At 47.1% G+C, this 22,044-nt stretch overlaps 3 protein-coding genes across 5 annotated transcripts in view; 2 read left to right on the top strand and 1 right to left on the bottom strand.

Annotated features, from left to right (window-relative positions):
- Nucleotides 1–4,070, top strand: part of wdr90 (WD repeat domain 90) — a 100,888-nt gene extending 96,818 nt beyond the window's left edge. Inside the window, exons 42-44 of the mRNA XM_038820874.1 lie at nucleotides 466–591; nucleotides 1,583–1,667; nucleotides 3,482–4,070. Of these exons, the coding sequence (XP_038676802.1) occupies nucleotides 466–591; nucleotides 1,583–1,667; nucleotides 3,482–3,669 (399 nt within the window). The 3' untranslated portion in view covers nucleotides 3,670–4,070. The remainder of the gene's footprint in view (nucleotides 1–465; nucleotides 592–1,582; nucleotides 1,668–3,481) is intronic.
- An 8,679-nt stretch (nucleotides 4,071–12,749) lies between these two features.
- On the top strand, nucleotides 12,750–13,748 carry LOC119978930 (melanin-concentrating hormone receptor 1-like). Its single transcript, XM_038820873.1, has one exon. The coding sequence runs from the start codon at nucleotides 12,765–12,767 to the stop codon at nucleotides 13,746–13,748; it is 984 nt and encodes a 327-aa protein (XP_038676801.1). The 5' UTR covers nucleotides 12,750–12,764.
- Nucleotides 13,749–19,175: 5,427 nt separating this feature from the next.
- Nucleotides 19,176–22,044, bottom strand: part of LOC119978705 (lipid droplet assembly factor 1-like) — a 30,455-nt gene continuing 27,586 nt past the window's right edge. For all 3 annotated transcript variants that reach the window (XM_038820519.1, XM_038820517.1, XM_038820518.1), the window contains one exon: nucleotides 19,176–20,027. In XM_038820519.1, coding sequence (XP_038676447.1) covers nucleotides 19,937–20,027 — 91 coding nt within the window. In that variant the 3' untranslated portion in view covers nucleotides 19,176–19,936. The remainder of the gene's footprint in view (nucleotides 20,028–22,044) is intronic.

Here is a 22,044-nt window from a genome sequence, read left to right as displayed (position 1 = left end):
GACAACCTGACATTTTCCCATGTGATCTATATGACCTACATAAATCATATTGCAATGTGATCTCCACATTTAGTAATACAGATGATAACTGCTGGTGCTACTTTTATGGATGCGTAAGGGTTGTGTAAAGTCAGCAAAGGCCATAACATTAGGAAAATCCCTCTGGATCTTTTTTGCCCATTTTGACTGGCAGGAGGAGCCTCGGTTGAACATGTCATTGAAAAGACGACACCTCGAAACAGCACTGCATTGAAGAGGCGAGCGATATTACAGCTCAAGTCTCTGGAGTCGGGGTTGAACCCACAAAGAAAACTTTATGGCCATATTGTGCAAGTGCTTTTTCCCCAAGTTGAGAAGTAGGACAGACCAGGCTTTCTGCATACGAAGTAAAGACCAGGGGGCTTTTCAGATGGTCATTTGAAGTACGCTGTGTGATTTCAACTATTTTTAAAAACTTTCTTTCAGGTGTCTGACAAGACTAGCCTCCCACCAAGCCTGGCTGCCTTCTCACCCAGTCAGAGTGGTACCGTGGTATATGTGGGATTTGGAGAGACACCAGAGATTATCTTGTACAGTCTGTATAGAAAACAGGTATATGTGAATAAAAAATCTTCATCTAAACTACTCTTTAAAATAAAAAACCCCTGTGATGTCTTTTGGGGTGTGGCTGCACTGGTAACCAGTACCGAGGAGTTTGAAAATGTAAACCGGCCTCAGCTGCTCTTCACGTACAGAGGGGAGAAATTTCTGCTGTGGATGGAATTCTGACTTGTCGATTATGGAATTCGGCCCGTTGAAATGTTTTTTTGACTTCTGCCTCCCCTTCTCTATAGTCCTTAGCTTGATGTCACGTGAAAATAATCCTACAAGACCACCGTTTGTTGTTGGTTTAGCCTTCACCCTGCACTCGGGGCAATTTAGCGGGGCCAATTCACCTACCCTGGGGGGGTGAGACCCACGCAGACACAGGGAGAATGTGCAAACTCCACACGGACAGTGACCCGGGGCCGGGATTCGAACCTGGGTCCTCAGTACTGTGAGGCAGTAGTGGTAATCACTGCATCACCATGTTGCCCTTTGGTCCACTGTCTTAAACATAACAGAAGGTAAACAGGGAAAACTATGTTTTTACCCACTTTAAGTTGAATATTACCAACTGTTTGAAGAGGTGTAGAATCATTTGCATTTCACTGCATCTTAAAAGTGCTATTAGTTTCTGACCCCTCACGCTGCTCTGACTGCTGTTTTAAGTTATAATCTATACATGATCGCTTGTCTCACAATTTTCAGAACTTTCTGTTTTCACCCACTGATCCCTGCACACAGTCCTTTTCATCTCCAATTTAGGCAGAGGATCGACTCACAATACGGTGCAATAGTTGGTTTCAATGTGGATTAGTAGATGCTTGGAACAGGCCACTTGCCCTCAGGGTTGGATTCTGGTGCCTGGGGGAGACGGTTGAAAAGTAGAAATAGTATAACAGAAATAAAGAGCAGATTACGGTAACATTTTCAACCTAAATTGTTGTCACATCACCTTTTGTGTAACCAAAAGATCCTTTTTTTTTGTATCTCTTTGCAGACAATTAAAAAAATAGCTTTGCCTCAATGGGCTACAAGTCTGAGCCTCTCTCCGGGAGGGCAGCATATTGCTGTTGGGACTAATGGTAAGAGTGAGTTTTGTTCTGTAATTGTGTGAACCAGAAGTTCTTACAGGTAAAGGAAAAATAAACCTTTGGTAAGGCACAGCAACACACTGTGATGGAAAGGAAATTTACACTATGCTGAGTTACTGAAGAATTCTGTCACAGCTAAGAGTTAATGTGCAGCACCTCCTATCAGCTGGACTGAGAATGATATTGGCAGACCCAGAAGTTTACCTCTGCTGTACATGATTCATGGCAGAGAGGGATCTATTGTCCACCATGACTAGCATGTCCAATCCATTGAGTTTCGTCCCCGTCGGGGGGCTCAGAGGTGTACAGCTCCCGGTAGAAGGCCTCGAAAACTTTTTTGATCTTTTTGGTTCAGCTACCGGTCTGCCTTTGCTGTCCTTCACCTGTGCTATTTTCCTTATGGCTGCCTGCTTTCTCAGCTGGTGAGCCAGCAGGTGGCTAGCCTTGTCTCTATGCTCCTAGAAGGCCCCCTGTGCCTGGCGGAGTTGGTACACTGCTTTACTGGCGGATAGTAGGTTAAAGTCCATTTGTAGCTATTTGCTCTCCACCAGAAGCTCTATGGTTGGGGCCTTGGAGTATCTTCTGTCGACCTCCTGTGTGGAATCGCTCAGTTGTTGCGTAGCCACCTTCTCCTTCCTATACCTGAGCCTTGTGGGCAACAATCTCTCCCCTAATCACAGCCTTCAGTGCCTCCCACAATGAGAAAGGTGAAACTTCCCCATTCCAGTTGTTCATAACATACTCGCCTATGGCCTGTGTTTTCTGGTGGAAGACCTTGTTGGCCAAGAGGGTCATGTCCAACTTCCATATTGGGCAGGGCCCATCTGCAACCTCTTATTCCAGGTAATGTGGAGCGTGGTCGGAGATTCCGAATGTGGAGTATTCCACTCTGACTATTTCTGAAACCACCAATTTCCCTACAAAGAAGTCGATGGGGGTTTAGACCCCGTACTGGTGAGAAGAACGGAAATTCCTTCTTACCCGAGTGCATGAACCGCCATAGATCCACTGCCCTCACCTGCTCCATAAACTTTCCCAGTTCCCTAGCCATGCCTGCTGTTTTGGGATTTGATTTGTCCGTCAGTGGGTCCTGTACACAATTAAAGTTTTCACTCTCGCTCTCTATCGCACTCTTCCTTTCTCTCTCTCCCCCCCACCCCACTGGGAGATGTATGCTTCCTAGCACAATCTTTCCCCACTCGTGTGGTAGCCCACCTCACAGGGTTTCTCTGACCCTCTTCTACACGTATTCCGTTGCTGTCCTTTCTGTCTCCTCCTCACCCTCCCCTGTGCTCTGCTGCCCTCGCCCCTTCCTCCCTATGAGCCTCCTCACCCTCCCCTGTGCTCTGCTGCCCTCGCCCCTTCCTCCCTATGAGCTAGCTCTCTTAGTCCTAGTGAGACAGTGCAGTCCCGTGCAAAATTGTCCATGTCCATCACTGTTTCTCAGCATTTTCTTCACCGCTGCCTAGTTTACCTTTTTCCCTTTGGGTCAGCCGACTCGCTTGCTGCTCCTGCCCTTTTCCGGCTCCCCTGTGCTCTGTTTGGGAGCTGGGATCAATCGTGTTCTGCATGGTACAGACCTTCCCTTTAGTAGGAATAGGGGCAATTTAAACTGAAATGTGGCATTCAGATTGGTTTAAGACCTGTTTTTTTTGTTTCAGCGAAGAGGGCTTTGCGATAACAACAGATGACTGGTGCATTAAATAGGAGTTATCTGAAGCCTAAGCTTTTGATGCATTCTGTGCCAATGTTGCTTCACCTCCTAGACCTTTAAAGTTATTCTTCCATGTTTCTGGCTTGTGCAGGGAGACTTCTGAAGCTAATGCAATACCCGTCTGGAAGATTCCAGGATTTCACTGGGCATAATGATGCCGTTCATTTCAGTCGATTCACACCATCTGGGAAGTTCCTCCTGTCTGTCGCATGCAATGAGGTGCTGGTCTGGGAGGTCCAGAATCTACAGAGCAATTTCACCCATGTACAATATCTCTGACTTCACAGCAGGCATGAAAGAGGTTATTCGCTGTATCACTGCTCGACCCATTTATAAAGCTTTCTGATATCACAGACTCTTCACAATAAAGGCCTCAATGTAGTTCAACTCGAATGCAGTTTTACAGCTTTGCAGATTCCATTAGAAAGGGCATCTGCTACTACGGTAGAAAATATTAAGTACTGTGAAATATTAATGTTAAAATCATTCTGAAATGTAGTTGGTGTACTGAGCACATGGAGTTTTTACTAAATGGTTGCACTGAGATTTTTTAAATTGTTTAGCCAGGAACGTTTTATTGCAAGATTCTACTTGTGAAGTGATACCGATCATTTAATATTTTTATTATACAAGTGATTTTTGTACTATCCATGAATAAATTTTTAAAAATTGTTTTACAATATGGGTGTTGAATCAGGATTTATGATTGACAGTCCTGCTTAATTGCATTTGATAAAAAAAAATCATTAAATGTGAAATTAAGTGCGTACATTCTTTACAGTTTGGAACTAAAATATTACCAGCCTACAGCGCATGCCATTTATGCAGTTCATTTTCCTCACTGTGCAGTTCACTGGTTTACAGCATAAAGATTGTACTCCACTCTACTTCTTATAGATAGATAGATTCTACTTATAGATAGAAGCTACAGGGGTGTAGTTACTCCTAAGAATGAAGGTAGCTAGGTGATTTTAAAAGGAGGGGGAAGAAGCAGTCAGTGCAGGGATCCCCTGCGGTTTTTCCCCTCAATAACAGGTGCACCCTTTTGGATACTGTTGTCGGGGGGGGGGGGGGGGGGGGGGGGAAGAGAGAATCTACCAGAGGTAAGCCACGGTGACCAGGTCTCTAGCACTGAGTTTGTCCCTGTGGCTCAGAAGGGAAGGGGGGAGAGCAGGAGAGCAATAGTTATTGGAGACTCTCTAGTTAGAGGTACAGATAGGCGGTTCTGTGGCAACAATAGAGGTTCATGGTTGGCGTGTTGCCTCCCGGGTGCCAAGGTCCATGACATCTCTGATCGTGTTTTTGGGATCCTTAAGGGGGGGCGGGGGGAGCAGTCACAAGTCGTGGTACCAACGACATAGGTAGGAAATGGGGCGGGGATGTGAAACAGGAATTCAGGGAGCTAGGGTGGAAGCTGAGAGCCAGGACAGACCGTGTTGTCATCTCTGGTTTGCTGCCAGTGCCACGTGCTAGCGAGGTGAGGAACAGGGAGAGAGTGCAGTTAAACATGTGGCTACAAGAATGGTGTAGGAGGGAGGGTTTCAGTTACTTGGATAATTGGAGCACATTCTGGGGAAGGTGGGCCCTGTACAAACAGGAAGGGTTACACCTGAACCAGAGGGGCACCAATATCCTGGAAGGGAAATTTGCTCTTCGGGGGGGGTTTAAACTAATTTGGCAGGGGTGTGGGAAACTGATTTGTAGTCCAGGAGATAGCATTGCTGAAGTTCAGTAAGTTGAGGGTAGTGCAGTACGGAGGAAGGTACCAAGATCACAAGAGTGGACCTTCAGGCATGAAGGTGGTTTGAAGTGTGTCTACTTCAATGCGAGGAGCATCAGGAATAAGGTTGGTGAGTTTGATGCATGGATTGGTACCTGGGACTATGATGTTGTGGCAATTACGGAGATGTGGATAGAACAGGGGCAGGAATGGTTTTTGGAGGTTCCGGGGTTTAGATGTTTCAGTAAGATTAGGGAAGGTGGTAAAAGAGTTGGAGGAGTAGTATTGTTAATCAAGGATAGTATAATGGCTGCAGAAAGGCAGTTTGAGGAGGATCTGTCTACAGAGGTAGTGTGGGCTGCAGTTAGAATTAGGAAAGGAGCAGTCACTTTTTTAGGAGTTTTCTATAGGCCCCCAAACAGTAACATAGATGTGGAGGAAAAGATTGCAGTGCAGATTTTGGATAGGTGCGGTAGTCACAGGTAGTTGTCATGGGTGACTTTAACTTTCCAAATATTGATTGGGACCACTATAATTCAAATAGTTTGGATGGGGCTGTTTTTATCCAGTGTGTGCAGGAGGGTTTCCTTACACAATATGTGGATAGACCGACAAGAGGCGGGGCCACATTGGATTTGGTACTGGGTAATGAACCGGGCCAAGTGTTAGATTTGGTTGTGGGAGAGCACTTTGGAGATAATGACTGCAATTCGGTGACTTTCACTATTGCAATGGAAAGGGATAGGGCCATACGGCAGGGTAAGGTTTATAACTGGGGGAAGGGTAATCACAATGCGATTAGGCAAGAATTGGGGAACATGAGATGGAAACAGGAACTGTCAGTGATAGGCACGATTGAGATGTGGAGCTTGTTCAAGGAGCAAATATTGTGTGTCCTTGTATGTATGTCCCTGTCAGGCAGGGAGGGAATGGTCCAGTGAGGGAACCATGATTTACAAAAGAGGTTGAATGTCTTGTCAAGAGGAAGAAGGGGGCATATGTAAGGATGAGAAAACAAGGTTCAGTTAGGGCACTTGAGGGATACAAGATAGCTAGGAAGGAGCTCAAGAAAGGGCTTAGGAGAGCTAGGAGGAGGCTTGAGAAGTCCTTGGCGGGTAGGATCAAGGAAAACCCCAAGGCTTTTTACACTTATGTGGGGAATAAAAGAATGACCAAGGTGAAGTTAGGGCCGGTCAAGGACAGTAGTGGGAACGTGTGCATGGAGTCTGACAATATAGGAGAGGCCCTAAATGAATACTTTTCTTCAGTGTTCACAAAGGAGAGGGGCCATGTTGTTGAGGAGGATAGTGCGATACAGGCTGGTAGGCTGGAGGAGGTAGATATTCGGAAGGAAGATGTGTTAGAAATTCTGAGAAGCCTGAGGATAGATAAGTCCCCTGGGCCTGATGGGATATATCCTAGGATTCTTTGAGAGGCGAGGTATGAGATTGCAGAGCCTTTGGCTTTGATCTTTATGTCCTCACTGTCGACAGGAATAGTACCAGAAGACTGGAGAGTGCCGAATGTTGTCCCCTTGTTCAAGAAAGGGAATAGGTATAGCCCTGGGAATTATAGGCCGGTTAGTCTCACTTCAGTCATTGGTAAATTATTGGAAAGGGTCCTGAGGGATAGGATTTATGGTCATTTGGAAAGATACAGCTTAATCCAGGATAGTCGGCATGGATTTGTGAGAGGTAAGTCTTGCCTCACAAGTTTGATTGTATTCTTTGAGGAGGTAACTAAGTACATAGATGAAGGTGGAGCAGTTGATGTTGTATACATGGATTTTAGTAAGGCAGTTTATAAGGTGCCCTATGGTCGGCTCATGGAGAAAGTAAGGAGGCGTGGCATAGAGGGAAATTTGGCCGATTGGATCAGTAACTGGCTATCACATAGAAGACAGAGGGTGGTGGGAGATGGTAAATTTTCATCCTGGAGCCCAGTCACCAGCGGTGTACCACCGGGATCAGTGCTGGGTCCTCTGCTATTTGTGATTTTTATCAATGACTTGGATGATGTAGTTGAAGGTTGGGTCAGTAAATTTGCTGATGACACCAAGATTGGTGGAGTAGTGGATAATGTGGAGGGTTGCTGTAGGCTGCAAAGAGACATTGATAGGATGCAGAGCTGGGCTGAAAAGTGGCAGATGGAGTTTAACACTGATAAGTGTGAGGTAGAAAAAATTTGAATGCAGTTAACGGCAGGGTTCTGAAGAATGTGGAGGAGCAGAGAGATCTCGGAGTTCATGACCATAGATCTCTGAAAGTTGCCACCCAAGTGGATAGAGCCGTGAAGAATGCCTATAGTGTGTTAGCATTTATTAACAGGGGGATAGAGTTTAAGAACCATGAGGTTATGCTGCAACTGTACAAGACCTTGGTTAGACCACATTTGGAGTATTGTGTGCAGTTCTGGTCATCTCATTATAGGAAGGATGTGGAAACATTGGAAAGGGTGCAAAGGAGATTTACCAGGATTGGAGGGTAGGTCTTACGAGGAAAGGTTGAGGGAGCTCGGGCTTTTCGCTTTGGAGCGGAGGAGGATGAGAGGTGACTTAATTGAGGTGTATAAGATGATGAGAGGGATAGATAGAGTAGATGTTCAGTGACTTTTTCCTCGGGTGGATGTAGCCGTGACAAGGGGGCCTAACTATAAGGTTCATGGTGGAAGATATAGGAGGGATGTCAGAGGTAGGTTCTTTACTCAGTGAGTGGTTGGGGCGTGGAACGCACTCCCAGCTATGGTGGTGGAGTCGGACACTTTACGAACTTTCAAGCAGTTATTGGATAGGCATATGGAGTGTACTAGAATGATTGAGAGTAGGTTGATTTAATCTTAGTTTCAGACCAGTTCGGCACAACATCGTGGGCCGAAGGGCCTGTACTGTGCTGTAGGTTCTATATTCCACTCGTGAGCCATAAAATGAGCAAAACATTAAAAATAGTGAGGCTCCCTTCACTGGGCGAGGGAACTGTTCAACGTGCTTCCCCAACCTTTTCCTGGTGTGAACCCATTTTAATGTCTTAGATTTGTGATTTGAGTGATGATGGGTGGGTGAGGAGCGGGGTGGGGGTGGCATGTTGGCACTGATAGGTTTGGGGACATTAAGATAATCGACTTGTTTTATCAGAAACATAATTTGAATAAATATGGAACTTAGGTGGGTGGCGCAGTGGTTAGTGCTGCTGCCTCACGGCGCTGAGGACCCGGGTTCGATCCCGGCCCCAGGTCACTGTCCGTATGGAGTTTGCATATTTTCCCCGCGTGTGTGGGCTTCACCCCCACAACCCAAAGATGTGCAGGGTAAGTGAATTGGCCACGCTAAATTGCCCCTTAATTGGAAAAAATTAATTGGGTACTTTAAATTTATTTTTAAAAAATGGGACTTGGGAATTCCTTAACACACTGGTCAAAATTAAATCTACATTAAATAAATACATCAACAAAGGCCACTGTTTCTGTGCATTGAATGATAAATACGTCATTCTGATTAGACTACTAGTTCCTGTGCCATACAAGAATAATAATCAAACCTAAACTTTCATTTACTAACTCAGTTGATTTGTTACTATGATTTGGTTGAATGGATTTTTTTTTTCAAAGAACCCACGTTTGTTTCCTCAAGTCTAAGAGATGGAGAAGAACAAAATATCTGGTGCAACCATGGATTGTGATCTGACAGGACTACATCAAACATTATCAAATCTCCTCTACGAAAAGCACACACTGACTCCCGACCATACCTTCCTCATTAATCACCTCTTTAAACCCCTCGCCACTACCTTAAGACAGATGTGGAGAAACTACTTCACTCCAAAGAGTTGTCTAGAATAGAATCCTAGAATTCCTACAGTGCACAAGGGGACCATTCGGCCCGTCGAATCTGTTCCAACCCTTGGAAAGAGCACCCCTGTAACCCCATCTGATCTTTCGACACTAAGGGGCAATTTAACATGGTCAATCCACCTAACTTGCACATCTTGGGACTGGGAGGAAACCAGAGCACCCGGAGAAAACCCACGCAGACACTGGGAGAATGTGCAAACTCCACACAGACATTTACCCAAGGCTGGAATTAAACCCGGGTTCCTGGTGTTGTGAGGCAGCGGTGCTATCCTCTGTGCCACCCATGTATGGAACTCTAATCCAGTGGGTAGTGGATTGCTTCTTGGTTCAATATATTTAAGTTTGGGATTGACAGGTTTTTGATTTCTTTCAGGGAATTTCAGCTGGGAAAATGGAGTTGAATCCCCAGCCCAGCCATAGTGAAGCAGGCTCCAGGCTCAGTGTGATCCACTCCAGGGTCTGTGAGATCCACTCCAGGGGGAGCTGTGTGATCCACTCCAGGGTCTATGAGATCTGCTCCAGGGGGCTGTGAGATCCACTCCAGGGGCTATGTGATCCACTGCAGGGGGCTGTGTGATCCACTCCACTCCAGGGACTGTGATCCACTCCAGGGTGATGTGTGATCCACTCCAGGGGGTTGTGTGATCCACTCGAGGGTCTGTGTGATCCACTCCAGGGTATATGTGATCCACCCCAGGGGGTTGTGTGATCCACTCCAGGGTATGTGAGCTCCATTCCAGGGGGGGGCTGTGTGATCCACTCCAGGTATGTGTAATCCACTCCAGGGGGTTATGTGATCCACTCCAGGGGGTTGTGTGATCCACTCCAGGGGGCTGTGTGATCCACTCAAGAGGGGCTGTGATCCATTCCAGGGTGTGTGATCCATTCCTGGGATATGTGTGATCCACTCCAAGGGGCTGAGTGATCCACTCCAGAGGGCTGTGTGATCCACTCGATGGGCTGTGTGATCCATACCAGGGGCTGTGATCCGCACCAGGTGGTTGTGTGATCCACTCCAGGGCTGTGTGATCCAATCCAAGGGGCTGTGTGATCCAATCCAAGGGGCTGTGTGATCCACTCCAGGGCTGTGTGATCCAATCCAAGGGGCTGTGTGATCCACTCTAGGGGCGGTGTGATCCATGCCAGGGGCTGTGATCCACACCAGGGGGATGTGTGATCCACTCCAGGGGGATGTGATCCACTCCATTGAATTATGGGATCCACACCAGGGTCTATGTGATCCACTCCATGGTCTGTGTGATCCACTCCAGGATCTGTGTGGTCCACTCCAGAGGGATGTGCGATCCACTCCAGGGGTTATGAGCTCCACATCAGGGGGCTGTGTGATCCACATCAGGGGGCTGTGTGATCCACTCCCCTCCAGGGGGCTGTGTGATCCACTCCACTCCAGGGGGCTGTGTGATCCACACCAGGGGGCTGTGTGATCCACACCAGGGGGCTGTGTGATCCACACCAGGGGGATGTGTGATCCACTCCAGGGGCTGTGTCATCCACTCCCCTCCAGGGGGCTGTGTGATCCACTCCACTCCAGGGGGCTGTGTGATCCACTCCAGGGGGCTATGTGATCCACTCCACTCCAGGGGGCTGTGTGATCCACTCCAGGGGGCTGTATGATCAACTCCATGGGGCTATGTGATCCACTCCAGGGTCTATGTGATCTAGGGTATGTGCGATCTACTCCAGGGGGCTGTGTGATCCACGTCAGAGGCTGATCCACACCAGGGGGCTGTGTGATCCACTCCAGGGGACTGTGATCCGCTCCAGGGTGCTGTGTGATCCACTCCAGGGGGCTATGTGATCCACTCCACTCCAAGGGGTGGTGTGATCCACTCCACTCCAGGGGGCTGTGTGGTCCACTCCACTCCAGGGGCTGTGTGATCCACTCCACTCCAGGGTGATGTATGATCCACTCCAAGGGACTGTGTGATCCACTCAAGGGGGATGTGTGATCCACTCCACTCCAAGGGACTGTGTGATCCACTCAAGGGGGATGTGTGATCCACTCCACTCCAAGGGACTGTGTGATCCTCTCCACTCCAAGGGACTGTGTGATCCTCTCCACTCCAGGGGACTGTATGATCCACTCAACTCCAGGGGGCTGTATGGTCCACTCCAGGGGGCTATGTGATCCACTCCATGGGGTTGTGTGATCCACTCCACTCGGTTGTGTGATCCACTCCACTCCGGGGAGGGGACTGTGTGATCCACTCCAGGGGGCTGTCTGATCCACACCACTCCAGGGGGCTGTTGGATCCACCCCAGGGGGTTGTGTGATCCACTTCAGGGGCTGTGTGATCCACTCCAGGAGGCTGTGTGATCCACTCCAGGGGGCTGTGTGATCCACTCCAGGGGCTGTGTGATCCACTCCACTCCAAGTGGCTGTGATCCACTCCACTCCAGGGGACGGTGTGAGCCACTCAACTCCAGGAGGCTATGTAATCAACTCCACTCCATGGGGTTGTGTGATCCACTCCAGAGTATGTGTGATCCACTCCAGGGGGCTGTGTGATCCACTCCACTCGGTTGTGTGATCCACTCCACTCCAGGGAGGGGGCTGTGTGATCCACTCCACTCCAGGGGGCTGTGTGATCCACTCCACTCCAGGGGGCTGTATGATCCACACCAGGGGCTGTGTGATCCACTCCACTCCAGAGGGTTGTGTGATCCACTCCACTCCAGGGGGCTGTGTGATCCACGGGGGCTGTGTGAGCCACTCCAGTGGGCTGTGTGATTCACTCCAGGGGGCTGGGTGATCCACTCCAGGGGGCTGGGTGATCCACTCCACTCCAGGGGGCTGGGTGATCCACACCAGGGGGCTGTGTTATCCACTCCAGGGGGCTGGGTGATCCACTCCACTCCAGGGGGATGGGTGATCCACTCCACTCCAGGGGGCTGGGTGATCCACTCCACTCCAGGGGGCTGTGTGAGCCACTCCAGTGGGCTGTGTGATCCACACCAGGGGGCTGGGTGATCCACTCCAGGGGGCTGGGTGATCCACTCCAGGGGGCTGGGTGATCCACTCCAGGGGCTGGGTGATCCACTCCACTCCAGGGGGCTGTGTGATCCACTCCAGGGGACTGAGTGATCCACTCCAGGGGGCTGTGCTGCACTCCTGCTCCTTTTTACAAAATAAACAAGGTGACCTTTTACAAGGGCCAGAAAAAGGACATTCGGCCGCCCCTCTGAAAGAGGACCCTCCCCAGCTCCATTTAAAAATAGGAGTGTGGAGCAGGGGGCCGGCCCTGGAGAAGCTCTTTGCTTTGTGGCTGACACAGGCAGAGTGACTCCAGTGTAAACAGGAGCTGCTATAAAGCTGCTGCATCCTGGCAAACCTGCAGAGGCGAAATCCCTTCTTCAGCAGGATGGCTGCTCCCAACCGCTCAGATACTTTCCCCAACAACATCACATCTCTAGGTAAGAAGCTCCTTTTAAAAAAAAACAATCTAGCTCCCATGAAATGATGAGAACAGAATTCAGAGCATTCTGCCTGAGTAAGAACCCACCCAGATGTATCACTCCCTACATCTGGATGCTGGGAGAGTGATTTGAAAAGTTAGGAAGTCGGATACCCTCCCCATTCTTACCCAGAAGATTGTTTTGTGTGTTTTAAGAAGCAGTTTTTTCAAATAGTTGCTAAATGTCTGAATGATAAGGTAGACAGAAAGCTGCATTATTGTGACAGCCTGGCTAATATTGATGTGAATGTTGTATCCAGCTGGACATTGCAATGAATTTGGGGTTTTTATTTCCAGGTGAGATGAGCCCCTTTATTTATTCCAGCATCATCATGCCCTCGATTTTCGTGATAATCGGCCTGTTGGGGATCCTCGGGAATGGTATTGTGATCTTCACCATCGCTCAAAGGCTCAGGTTGAAATCCAGCAACAGTAGGGTCCCAGATATATTTTTCATCAACTCCTCGGCGGTGGACTTGATGTTCCTCCTGGGAATGCCCTTCGTGATCCCCCAGCTCCTGGGGCACAGGGGCTGGCACTTTGGCCACCTGATGTGTGTCGTCATCTCTGTCATGGGCAGCAACACCCACTTTGCCAGCGCCTACATCCTCACCGCCATGGCCATTGACCACTACCTGGCCATCGTCCACCCACTGGCCTCCACCCGCCTCCGCAAGCCCACCACCGCCCTCCTGACCATCTGCCTCCTGTGGGTGCTCTCGTCCCTGAGCATCACCCCCATGTGGATGTACACCAGCCTCATCCAGCTGCCTGGGGGCATCTCCAGCTGTGTAATCCGCCTCCCCAACCCAGACACCGATATCTACTGGTTCACCCTTTATCAGTTTGTGCTTGCATTCGCCGTACCCCTGACTGTCATCTCAACGGCCTACAGGAGGATCCTGTTCAAGATCAGCTCCCCGGGGACCCTCATCTCGCACAGGAGAGCCAGGCTGCGGACTAAAAGAGTGGCTCGCATCACCATCGCCATCTGCCTGGCTTTCTTCCTCTGCTGGGCTCCCTTCTACCTCCTGCAGTTAGCCCAGCTGGCCCAGGAGCAGCCCACTCGGCCTTTCTACTGCGCCTACATTGCGGTGATCAGCTTAGGCTATGCCAGCAGCTGCCTCAATCCTTTCATCTACATTGCCCTGTGTGACAGCTTCAGAAAATGGTTCATCGTCTCGGTGTGGCCCTCCGCCGCAGGAAAGGGCAGCAACACAGTGGTGGCCTGGCTGGGGAAAGAGGCAGAGCTGGACCAGCACCATGGACAGCAGCCAGGCAGTCAAAGGGCACCTCAGTCAGCGAGGCTCAATTAGTCCCCTCTACATCACCGCACAATTGCAGCTCTCTCTGGGGGTAGATGTGCACTTTGAGCGATATTGTTAAATGGGAGCAACCTGTTTCACATCTCCGGGACTGTACTTGAATTAAACAGAAGGAACAATTGTTGACAGACTTGCTGATAAATGTCCCATATTGTTAAGCAAAGATATTAAGGGATATGGACCAAAGGCAGGCATATGGAGTTAGGTTACAGATCAGCCATGATTAAGGCGGCACGGTGGCACAGTGGTTAGCACTGCTATTTCACAGCTCCAGGGATCCAAATTCAATTCCGGCCTCGGGTGACTGTGTGGAGTTTGCACCCCCCCCCCTCCCTCCCCCCCCTCCAATGTCTGCGTGGGTTTCCTCCCGGTGCTCTGGTTTTCTGTGCAGGTTAGGTGGATTGGCAGTGCTAAATTGCCCCTTAGTGTCCAAAAGGTTAGATGGGGTTACTGGGTTACGGGAATAGGGTGGAGACTTGAGTTTAAGTAGGGTGCTCTTTCCAAGAGCCGGTGCAGACTCAATGGACTGAATGGCCTCCTTCTGCACTGTATGTATTCTATGATCTCATTGAATGGCGGGACAGGCTCGAGGGGCTGAATGGCCTACTCCTGTTCCTATGTTCCGTACTACTAGCTGTTACCCTTTCTAGTCCTGCCACATTTAACTCTGTAACAATGTTTTACAAAACCCCCTACTCTCAGATACAGATTGTAGCGTTTATCTGTTGCTACATTTGTAGGGTTACAAGACGTGGGAGACCGTGGGGCAATGGTAATGTCACTGAATTTACAATCAGAGGTCCACCAGGATAATGTGCCGGGGATGAGTGTCCAAATCCCACCATGGCAGCTACTGAAATTTAAATTCAATTAATAAAATCGGGAATTGAAAAGCTAGTCTCAGCAATTGTGACCATGACGATGATCATCAATTGCCATAAAAACCCCGATCTGGTTCAGTGAAGTCCATTTAGGGAAGGAAATGTGTGTTGGGAAAATAAAGGTAGTTTTAAGGGAATTAGATTTGTATTGGTAACATCCCCAACATGCACACAGATACTGAGCCAGCGGTACCCGAGATGGCTTGGACACGTGAGCCTCATGGAGGATATCCGGGTCCTCCGAAGATATATTGTACAGTGAGGTCGCCATGGCACCAAAACCCACTTTCTACATGCCCCTTCACTTCAAAGACATCTGCAAATGTGGCATGAAGTCCTGTGACAGGGGACCACAAGCATTCAGATCAAGTTGCCAGCGATCGCCAGAGCTGGTCGACAGCAGTGAAGGAGGGAGTGAAAAGAGGCGACGAGAAGGGACACAGCAGCTGGCAAGACATGAGATCACATCAGAGAGAGGAGAGGCTGCCAAACCAATCTGTGATTCATTGGTGTGCACCCATTGTCTCTCGAGACAGGGAGGCCAAGAAGATTTCTGTTGGTAAATAGTGTAAATAACGTATAGTTTTAAGTGGGATTAATTTAATGTTTCTGCGACTGGAAGAGTAAACATAGTTATATTCAAGCTGGACAAAGGTGTTTGTATGTTTGGGGGTTGGCTCAGTTCCAACTGTGCTTAGAGAGGGCTACGACATGAAGAATAAATAGAAGCAAGTCAATGCTTAGCACAGGAAGCAACTTTCCAGAGAAGAGGGCTTTGTTCTTCGGTTTAACTGGAAGCCAGAGCAGTGGGACACTGGGGAGTGAACCGCTCTCAACTCTGCAACTCCCTTTTTCTGTCCAGCTTCTCCTGGCAAAGATGCAAGCTTCCCAAGGAACAAGATACATTCCAGGGAATTGGGACAGAAAGAATGTTTAAGACACCTGAAGTTAAGAGAGCAGAGACCAAGATATTGTTCAGGAGAACAATCTGTTAAGAGGAACTACTTCACCCAAAGGGTTGCGAATCTATGGAATTTCTTGCCCAGTGAAGCAGTTGAGGCTCCTTCATTAAATGTTTTTAAGATAAGGATAGATAGTTTTTTGAAGAATAAAGGGATTAAGGGTTATGGTGTTCGGTCCAGAAAGTGGAGCTGAGTCCACAAAAGATCAGCCATGATCTCATTGAATGGCGGAGCAGGCTCGAGGGGCCAGATGGCCTACTCCTGCTCCTAGTTCTTATGTTCTTAAAACAAAGTTTTCTGAGTTAGAGACAATTGCATTAACTAGATTCAAAGTGGACAGCAGCAGACTTCAGATGGAGATGAAACGTTTGATATTCTAAAACAGTCTGGGAATTGAGGGTAAAAGCAATTGTGAACAGCCTGTACAGCAACCCAGACAGGGAAATCCTAAAATTGGTTGGTGTAAACTCCTGGTCTGGAGTAAACAAGTATTGTATCATAATCCAATTTGTTCATGTTTAATAAATGTCTTTTCCTTGTTGTTAAAACTGACTAGCGGTCCTGTGACTCTGTTCCTCCACGTTTTATGAAACAAAATAAGTTACGGTCTTTTGAGCCAGAGTTCCATTCTGGGATCTTCCCGTCCAGTTTTAACATCAACTGGGGTTGTAACATCTGTCATCCTTACCTGGTCTGTCCGACTCAAGATCCACAGTAAACTCTTAACGTCCACTGAAATGTTACTCAGTTCGATGGGCAATTAGGGATTGGCAACAAGTGTTGGTATCACACAAATCAATAAATTAAAATGAGGGAAAAAAACTCAAAATAAAGGACACCCACAGGTTCAAAATAACACCAACAGCGTTCAATTCCTGTTCTGGCTGAGGGGGGGCAACACCCTTAGTAAAATCAAGCGTAGGTCCTGGTTCAGCGACCCTCAAATAACCGGGGAGTGGTCCTTCTCCGGATTCATTTATAAGCAAAAACAATGAAAATTACAGCACAGGAACAGGCCCTTCGGCCCTCCCAGCTTGCGCCGATCCAGATCCTTTATCTAAACCCGTCACCTATTTTCCAAGGATCTACTTCCCTCTGTTCCCCACCCGTTCATATATCTGTCTAGATGTATCTTAAATGATGCTATCGTGCCCGCCTCTACCACCTCCGCTGGCAAAGCGTTCCAGGCACCCACCACCCTCTGCGTAAAAAACTTCCCACGCACATCTCCCTTAAACTTTTCCCCTCTCACCTTGAAATCGTGACCCCCTTGTAATTGACACCCCCACTCTTGGAAAAAGCTTGTTGCTATCCACCCTGTCCATACCTCTCATAATTTTGTAGACGTCAATCAGGTCCCCCCTCAACCTCCGTCTTTCCAACGAAAACAATCCTAATCTACTCAACCTTTCTTCATAGCTAGCACCCTCCATACCAGGCAACATCCTGGTGAACCTCCTCTGCACCCTCTCTAAAGCATCCACATCCTTCTGGTAATGTGGTGACCAGAACTGCACACAGAATTCCAAATGTGGCCTAACCAAAGCCATATACAATTGTAATATGACCTGCCGACTCTTGTACTCAATACCCCGTCCAATGAAGGTAAGCATGCTGTATGTATTCTTGACCACTCTATCGACCTGCGTTGCCACCTTCAGGGTACAATGGACCTGAACTAGAAGAAATCTCTCAACAAATCAACCAGTGAGAAATGTGGTAAAGCCTTATTCCCTCGCAGAAGAATGTTTAAATAATCTAAATCACAATGTAAACGGCGGCAGTTAAACAATTCCCATAACGGCTGAGATTATTCATAAGCATGACGGTTTGTGGATATCAGGCATTATCCGTACAATGTTTCCTTGCAACTTTTCTACGACACGGCAGATACTGTTAAGTACTTAGAATATGATTGTATTGTAGGTGTTGTGAGATTCAATTATCAGTTTTGGAAACATACACCAGCAAATGGTGCAGCCTGAATCTTGGGAGCACAATAATTGATTTTTAAAAATTGCAGGGTTAAGGTGAAAAGGACCAGAGCGCCAGCACCGACAAGACCGGCCGAATGGCCTCTGTTGTGTTGTAATCTCTGTGATTTGGATCTTCATGACACTAGTAAACTAACCGCTGGCAAATCTTCAATTTCTGTTGAATAAAATGTGAATGGTAAATAACCAGAATGAAATGAGCAGTGGCTAGTTATTCATTTAATTGCAATTTAGTCAGCATGCTAAATTAAAAATTATGCTGCAACTTTCTTCCATGACAGAGTAAAATACTACATAGTAGTTATAGTTCTCGCTGGTGCAAGACCACAGGTTCAAATTAGACCCGGAGTAAGGATTATTTGGCACAATATTTGTGCGTGTTATGTTGCAAATAATTCACTATTTATTATGTTATCTTTGATCCATCAAAGTGCTGCTGTTGACCTAAAATAACAGGGCCTGGATGAAAGCTATTCACGTTTTATGTTCACTTTGACTGGAGTAATTACTGGAATTTTGAGGGGAAGGTTTTCACCTTCTCAAACATTAACTTCACAAACTGTGAGACATCCGAGCTCCCCAGTATTGAATTGAGGGGGGGGGGGGGGGGGGGGGGGGGGGGTTTATCCCAAAGATGCACTGGGGATTCCCTCTCGGAGCTTCACGAATATCAAACTTTCTCTGGGCACTTCCCGAAAATGACAACATTGAAATGGTTCCTCCAGGGTTACGTCGACAGTCGACAGGGGTTTGCTCTTTCAGAGGGTCGGTGCCGAATGGCCTCCAATGCTTGTGCACTTCTAATGCTGAGCTGTCTCTGCCTGTATCCAGTTCCAAGAACCTCACGCAAAACTATATGATATAATGCTGCCACCCATTCCTTCTGTATTCTACGCTGCTTGATAGGCCCTGTATGAACAGCCTGCCCTTGTGCTGTACTGGAACAGGCCCGCTGCTTCTACCGACTGATAATGATACCTGTCCCCAGCTCTTCAGGGGCCCCCTGGCTGGTAGCAGTTTCACTGTAAAGGGCAAAGATGGCTTTGCACTCATGTACCTGGGACTCCCAGTGCTCCCATCAGACATGAAAATAATGAATCATAGAATCTCTACAGTGCAGGAGGCCATTCGGACCTTCAAGTCTGCACTGACCCTCTGACAGAGCATCCCACCCAGGTCCAACCCCCCACCCTATCTCTGTAATCCCACCTAGGGGCAATTTATCATGGCCAATCCACCAAACTCACATCTTTGGACTGTGGGAAGAAACTGGAGGAAACCAACACAGACACTGGGTGAACATACAAACTCCAGCCAGACAGTCACCCAAGGCCGGTATTGAACCCTGGTCCCTAGTGCTGTGAGGCAGCAGTGCTAACCATTGTGCCACCATACCAGCCCTCCCCGAACAGGCGCCGGAATGTGGTGACTAGAGGCTTTTCACAGTAACTTCATTTGAAGCCTACTCGTGACAATGTGATTTTCATTTAATTTCATCATGCTGCCCTACAATAGCTGCTACAATACTTTGATATATAAATACATCAACAAGTTATACAGAATAATAAAATGTGCAAAAGATTGAAAATAGTCAGTTTATTGTTTGGATTTTGTCCTCTTAACAAGAAAAGGGATCACAAAGTTGGGTGATGGAACATGGTTCTCTTTCGATTTAGTAATGATGGGAGATATTAGTTGCAACAGATCTTGTTTGTATGCATTAGCCCACATTCACATAATTTCCCCACCCCATCAACTTCAGACTTCTCACACGATCGCTTCCAGTGTTATCAAGCTGCTGACAGCCAAGGCAGCAGAAACTAACTTTCCACCCAACCAACAATTCTTACTTTTTAACTGCAATCTAACTTGTCTTAATATGTACTAAACAATTGTATTTTTTTTTAAACAGGTCTGTGGTTTCAAAATGTCTGAAGTAAGCTAGTGTGGATCAAATACATTTATATTGCTTTGAGTGTCTGTTTTATTACGAATAGAGTGAAAATATTACCATCACACAGTAGTTAGAACCCACGGGTGTGGCCTTAATCATCGCTGATGCAGTACATGGATACTGTGCCCAATAATTAGATTTCCACATTAGGTTGGAATTATATTAAAATATTAGGTTAAAGTTTAAAGTGTACAAAGGTTCCCATTCGTAATGATGGTTACCAAGCAAAAACGCTGAACGACTTGCGCAGACTTTTGTCCGCTGTTAACAAAGGTGCGATGGTCTTCAAAGGCAAAACAGAAGCATTTCTCAAGAGAGAAAACTAAATGAAAATAAAATAGTTTTACATAAATACAATTGAACACAAATGCGAGGGGCACTTTGCAATCTAGTCCTTCTTCAGCGTGGATTTCGATTCAGTGTCGTCTGGATATGAAATTGCCGAGCAATCAGCAGCTTCCTCTTGCTTACTTGGAGAGCTTAGGAGAAGGTAACAACATTGACAATAATCTGTATTATTTCATCCAAATACATTTGCTGTGTATCTAAAATTACAACTGAGGCAAGAAAGAATTTAGTGCTTTCAACAACATGTCTAGAACGCATATTATTCTGCAATGCCAACAGATATAATAACTTTTTTTTAAAAACAAGACAATACAGGTACTGGAAATCTGAAGTAAAAATATAAAACGGGGCAAACACGGACCATGAATCTGGGGGGCCGACGACCCGTGTCAATTTTTCTTTTTTACAAAATAATTTAGAGTACCTAATCATTTTTTCCAATGAAGAGGCAATTTAGCATGGCCAATTCACCTACCCTGCACATCTTTGGGTTGTGGGGGTGAAACCCATGCAAACACGGGAGAATGTCCGGACAGTGACCCAGAGCCAGGATTGAACCTGGGACCTCAGCGCCATGGGGCAGCAGTGCAAACGCCACCGTGCTGCCCTGGAACCGTGTCAATTGTGTGGAGAAGGCCAGATGCAATCAAATGCCTTCAGGCATTTAATTGGTCGCCCTCGGGTCTTCCCAGCGATTGAGGATCTGGGAGGGGGACTCACCCACTGGGAGCCTACCAGCCAATCAGAGGCCAGAAGTTCCTCATGCCACCTGCACCGTGTCTGTGTGGGTTTCACCCCCATATCCCAAAGGTGTGCCGGGTGGATTGGCCACGCTAATTTGCCCCTTAATTGGGTACTATAAATTTTTTAAAAATGGGATTGATAGATTTCTGTTAATGGATGTAGGACAGATCCCAAATCAGCTGTGACCTTACTGATTTGCGGAACAATCCTCAGGGTCTTGATGCCCACTCCTGTTATCTGCCTTACGTTTTCTCCTACTTTCCAGACTTTTGTTTATCAGTAGTTACTAAGTTTAAAAGCTGGAACTCAGTTTGATCCAAACCATTCCATCCAGTCGACTGGCCTGTGATTCCGTACACTTTTAACCGTTACTTTCCGCCCCAGACCTTGACAGAAGGAAGTTGCTTCCATCTTGGGGACGAAATTGGTCTTGGGGCACCACATTTCAAATGGATTAAAGTGGATGGTAGCCTGTTTCACCGCCTCCTCCCAATTCTCTTTCCTTCTGACGTTCGATCTCTTTTTCGGCCAGAAAAACAAGGTCATTTGAATGGATTTGATTCCATTCTTGAATAGTTGTTTGGTAGTACAGAACTTGAGTATTGCTGGGAAGACATTTTGTCGAAGCTTTCATCTTGCACTCATCAGAACAATCTCAGGAATAACGATATCGCGGAAGCAACAACTTTGTACTGTATGAGAAGAGTCAGCTGATTTGTTGGCAAATGGACTTTGACTGGTGGAGGCACTGCCATGGCGAATGCACCAGTTAATGGCTATCACTAACTTTGCTTAGCTTAAACAGGCGCAATGTGTGTACATGTTCTTTCTGTCTGCAAAGAACAGGGCCCTGTGCATTAATAAATGTAGCTTCCAGTACATGAAAATACGCCACACTGTGAGCCTGACTGACAAGCTTAAATTGGTTGTCGGCGTAATTCTTAACACACCAGATTATTTAGCAAATGTTGTCCAATTGCAGAATCATATTTAATGTTGATTACTGTGTTTTCAAGCACAGGCACACGGTCTGTACCTTACCTGTTGTGGACAGCGGAAGGGACATGCTGTTTGGATACTCTTTGCAGCTTATAGTCTACATACCTGGCAACACACTGTCACTGAAATTCATATACCAGGTTACTAATTTGTCTGATCGGCAGAACATATTTTTAGTTTGACGGCATCATCCTGTTAGTGGCGAATACCATTCATGTTGCTACTGCAGCTTGAAACAGGTAGCTTCACCTGTTGCTCAAACCTTTGAGATACCTTCCCTTTCCTGGGTAATCTGACAAAGACTGCACTTTTCAGGGCTGAACGTGACAACCTTAGGCCCATTCATGGGTTTGAGCGATTTACAGCATGAAATTATCTGATCAGAGTAACTATTCCGAAGCATAT

The sequence above is a fragment of the Scyliorhinus canicula genome, chromosome 15 (genome assembly GCF_902713615.1).
Source record: "Scyliorhinus canicula chromosome 15, sScyCan1.1, whole genome shotgun sequence".
NCBI lineage: Eukaryota > Metazoa > Chordata > Chondrichthyes > Carcharhiniformes > Scyliorhinidae > Scyliorhinus > Scyliorhinus canicula.
The sequence above is the reverse complement of the archived record's forward strand: the minus strand, read 5'-3'. Positions and strand labels throughout refer to the sequence as shown.